At 61.2% G+C, this 4,203-nt stretch overlaps 1 protein-coding gene across 1 annotated transcript in view; it reads right to left on the bottom strand.

The window, feature by feature from the left end:
* Window positions 1-4,203, bottom strand: part of LOC104992808 (trinucleotide repeat-containing gene 18 protein-like) — a 24,921-nt gene that overhangs the window by 5,997 nt on the left and 14,721 nt on the right. The window contains exons 10-13 of the mRNA XM_010845796.1: window positions 4,144-4,203; window positions 1,545-1,661; window positions 986-1,150; window positions 2-648 (exon numbers count right to left, since the gene is read on the bottom strand). Of these exons, the coding sequence (XP_010844098.1) occupies window positions 2-648; window positions 986-1,150; window positions 1,545-1,661; window positions 4,144-4,203 (989 nt within the window). The remainder of the gene's footprint in view (window position 1; window positions 649-985; window positions 1,151-1,544; window positions 1,662-4,143) is intronic.

Below are 4,203 nucleotides of genomic sequence, written 5' to 3'. Positions count from 1 at the left end.
TGCTCCTGCCACTCTCCGACTCCTCAGCCCCGTCCTGCTCGGCCTGGCCCTTGTCCGGGCTCTTGGGGGTCCCAGAGTCCTCGAACGCAAGCCCGACCGCAGGCTCCTGGGCCAGGTCGCCATCCGCAGCCTTGGGCCGGGCAGCCTTGGGCTCGGGGCTCCCGGCTGCCGGCGCATAGCTGCCCAGGCCAAGCAGGCCCTTGGGCTCCTCCCGCAGAAGCAGGGCCTCCTTGGCCTTCTTGCTCTTGGGCGACGTCACGCCCTCGTGGTCCAGCTTGACCAGCAGCTCAGCCTCCTCCCCTGGCCTCCGGGCGCCCTTGCTGGCTGACTCCTCGGCAGCCCGGGCCTTCTTGGGCTTGGGGCGGGTGGCAGGCATGGTGATGGGCACGGTGACGAGGGGGGCGGGGGCCAGGGCCGCCGCAGGGGTTGGCAGCTCCCCGAAGGGCTCGGGAGCCGGGCAGCTGGCAAAGGTGGATGGTGCTGGGCTGGGCTGTGGGGGCGCCGGGCGAGCCTTGGGGGTCTTGGCTCGCTTGTCCATGGGTTCTGGGGGGCTCTTCTTGGAACCTGGGGTGCTGACGGGCTCCAGAACCAGTGGGGTACTGGGGACGTCATCTGTTGAGCCCCCCTCCTCCAGGACGGCAGCTCTGTCTGCAAGAGAGGAGGAGCAGCCCGGTGAGTCAGGGCTGGGGGGCCAGCGAGCCCATGTCCTTCCTGGCCCTGCAGAGCTGGGCGGAGCTGGGGGCCCTCTCAGGTCCTCGGGATGAGCGGCTCTCACACCGCACCATCCCCACTGCCCTGGAAGCCCTGCACTGGATTCCGGAAGGACACGCCTGCCTGGACCTCGGTTCTGCCTCTGAAAGACCCACAAGCTCCTTGAGCCTGCTTCCTGTCAACGTTCCCGCACAGGCGGGTGGGGGGTCTCTGTGCAGACACTACAAGAGTGCGGCAGGCCCCGCGTGCCGGCAGGTCGGTCCCCAAAACGTACCGCTCTTGGCCTTGGTGCTGGGTTTCCGCCCGCGACCCCGAGCCTTAGCGCCGGGCTCCTCGGGTGCCGCCGCGGCTCCGTCCTTGCTCTCCCCGGCATCTTTGCTGGTCTTCCGGCTGCGGCGCTTGGCGCTCGGCACCAGGAGCGCCGGAGATGGCTCCGCACCTGCGGGGCAGGACAGACAGCGGCTCAGGCCCGGCCTCTGCCCCCCACTGCTGCTGGAGCGTCACCCGTCCATGGGCAGAGGGGTGGAGGGGAATCGGACGTTGCAGCGTGGCCTGCACCCGCTGCGTGGTCAGGCGGCAGGCCCGTCTGGAGGAGTGCAGCTCGGGGGTCTGCACCTGCGTGCAATGAGGCTTCCTCGAATAAACGAGCAAGGCAGGGCTGACTGTGGTCTTAGTGGTCCATGTGGAGGATCCAACGCCCTGCAGCCCTGGCACTTCTGGGTCAGTGTCCCGGTCCTAATTCCGACTAGTCGAGGGAGCCGCGATGAGGCATCTCCCCTCCGAAGCCCGGGTTTCCTACTGGTCAAGGGGCAGGGGGGTCCCAGACCACTCACACTGGATCTTGTAGTCGGGCGGCAGGAGGCGGATGTGCGAGAGGGGGATCCTCCCAGTGTCCCCGTCGTCGAACTCCACGGTAATGAGGTCCCCGTCATCTTCCAGGCCCAGCAAGCCTGTTGGAGGAGGGCAGGGTCAGCGGAGGCCCACGGGCCTGGGCCCCCTGGCAGACGAGGGGCAAAGGGGAGCAGACACCAGCCACTGAGCAGCCCCGGGCGCAGGACGCATGAGGGCAGGTGGGCAATGGAGCAGGATGTGAGCTTTGAGCCGGGCAGTCCCGGGAGCGTGGGCTCCCCCTGTCCAGCCAGGCCCGTGGCCATGTCCACCTATCCAAGGCCCTCCCCAGAGTGATGAAGGAACAGCGAGCGTGGGACCACACAGCAGAGGGAGCGGGCTGGAGGACAGCAGCTGCAAGAATGTGGCCTCTCGGAAGATGACACCTGAGTGGACGATCAGGACTCCTCCATGCTGGGCCCGCTGTGCCAACGGGAAGGAAGCCAGCTTTCACAGGGGAGCCCTGGGGTCCCCTCTTCTGAGCACTGAGCGCCTCTGCAGGCTGGGGTGCAGGGGTCACTGGGCAGACTAGGGGTCACACGGCAGCTGCAAGCTTCACGCCAGGACACTTGGCACAGCAGAGGAGAGTGGTGGGCACCACACCAACCAGGGTGACAGGGAAGTCCAAACACTGAATGGTGTCCCCCAGCCCCACTCCTAGGTGCTGGACGTGGAGCCCCAAGTCCCGAAGGATGGTGCCACGGGCGGGCTGGCGGGAGGAGCCGCTGGCGCTCGTACTTGGCGCCCCCGCCGTCAGGTCCTGCCCACACACAGCTTCCAGTCCCCTTGCTGAGCATCGCCAGTGATGAAAGAACAGCCTCCAGCAAAAGACAATAGAAGGACAGAGGTACAGACAGGAGCCCACAGAGACGGGAAGGGGACTGCAGAAGGAAACAGAGCTGAAGAAACCGCAAATGGAAACACTATGGCCTCAGGGAGAAAAGGAATCCATGAAACAAAGAGAGATCACTAAAAACAGAAAAAAATCAAAGAATAAGAAAGAACTTTAGAAATGTTATAAACAATAGCAGACACATCAAAAATGCAACGGAATAGAAGGACCGGAAGGCAGGGGTGAGGAAATCTCCCAGAAAGTAGAAAAAAATAAAGAAAAAGATGATAATGGGCAAAAGACAGCAGGAGAGGGCCACCAGACAAGTGTGAGACCCAAGGAAAGAGGGTAAATGAGGGAGGAGACTCTCCAAGAAGAGAGACGAGAAAAATCTCCAGGAACTGGAAATCTTCCTCCAAACTAAAGTGCCCTTCCCCCAAATGCCCAACAGAATACACACACAGAGACAGAGAGACACAGAAAGAGACAGAGAGAGAGAGAGAGAGACAGGGAGGAAAAGACAGACAGAGACACAGAGAAGAAGAAAGACAGACAGACATAGGAGAGAGAGAGAAAGAAACAGAGAGAGAGAGGCCACATGAGATTCCAGATCTGGGAGTAAGGGGACGGTGCCAAGTCTCCCATGACGATTTGGGAATAACTCTGGTATAGGATACCTCCGACATCAGAATCCACATAACGATAGAATGCTGACTTCAGAAAAAGCGGGGGAAGGTGATTTCCAATGTAGAATTTATACCCATGAACTACCTCTAAAGACTGGGAGAGAACAAGCAGACTCGGACGTGTGTGTACTTGAGGAGTTTCCCTCCCATGGACCCTTTCTCTCTGGAAGCCATGAGAAGGTCCTCTGCCACAAGAAGGGAAACAGACACGAGATGCAGCACAGCAGAGAGGTGGAATTCTCAGCAGGACTGCAAGTGCAGGTCCCAGCCGCCAGCCCATGGGGCTCAGGAGGCTGGAGCCCCAGGAGAGCTGGATGGGGAGGCACGGCTCCCTTCGTCAGGGGACTCTGGCCCAGCGCTCCATCCCCATCTCCTGGGCACATACAGGTGACTTAGGCGGCCGACAGGTGGACTCCCTTTGCCCCCGGGTTTGACTTGGGACTGTAACACACGCCCAGACTCCTGGCTCCCAGATGCATTGGTTTTGCACTAGCTCAGTGTCCACCACCTGCTCATCTGCGAGTTCTGTCTGTATCCACACTCACGTCTTCTGGGCTACCGTTACCCTTTGTCTGCCCAGCTGTCAACCTCTTATTCTGTTCACACGGTCAGATTCCCTAGGGAAGCCGCCTTCCCGTCTCTTCCAGTCCACAGGCAAAACCAGGAAGCTGCCTCACTCATTAGCAAGGACGAGCGCAAGACACAGAACCCAGGTGACCCAGGCCAGTTCAGTGCAACTCCATCCTGGGACTCAGATGGGAAAGCGGCGCATTCCATGAGGACAGGGTCTGTTCAGAAGGTGAGGAGTCCTCGGGGGTGGGGCGTGAAGCCAGCACAGCTGAGAGCATGGCTGACGGACACAGGGACCCTGAGTCCTGATGACCCCAGGGGAAAGTCCCCGCTCCAACCAACGCCGATAAAACTCAATGCTTAAGTCTGTCTGAGCTGGCCTTCAGGAACCAAATGGATCCATGCTGACACGCTGGGAAACGGGGGTGCCGTGAGGGTCTTGGGGGCGGGTCTCACCTCGGACCACCGTGCCAGGGTAGAGGCAGCGGTACTGCTGGCTCCAGTAGGCTGCGATCC

The sequence above is a fragment of the Bison bison genome, unplaced genomic scaffold, assembly GCF_000754665.1.
Source record: "Bison bison bison isolate TAMUID 2011002044 unplaced genomic scaffold, Bison_UMD1.0 scf7180017864223, whole genome shotgun sequence".
Lineage (NCBI taxonomy): Eukaryota > Metazoa > Chordata > Mammalia > Artiodactyla > Bovidae > Bison > Bison bison.
The sequence above is the reverse complement of the archived record's forward strand: the minus strand, read 5'-3'. Positions and strand labels throughout refer to the sequence as shown.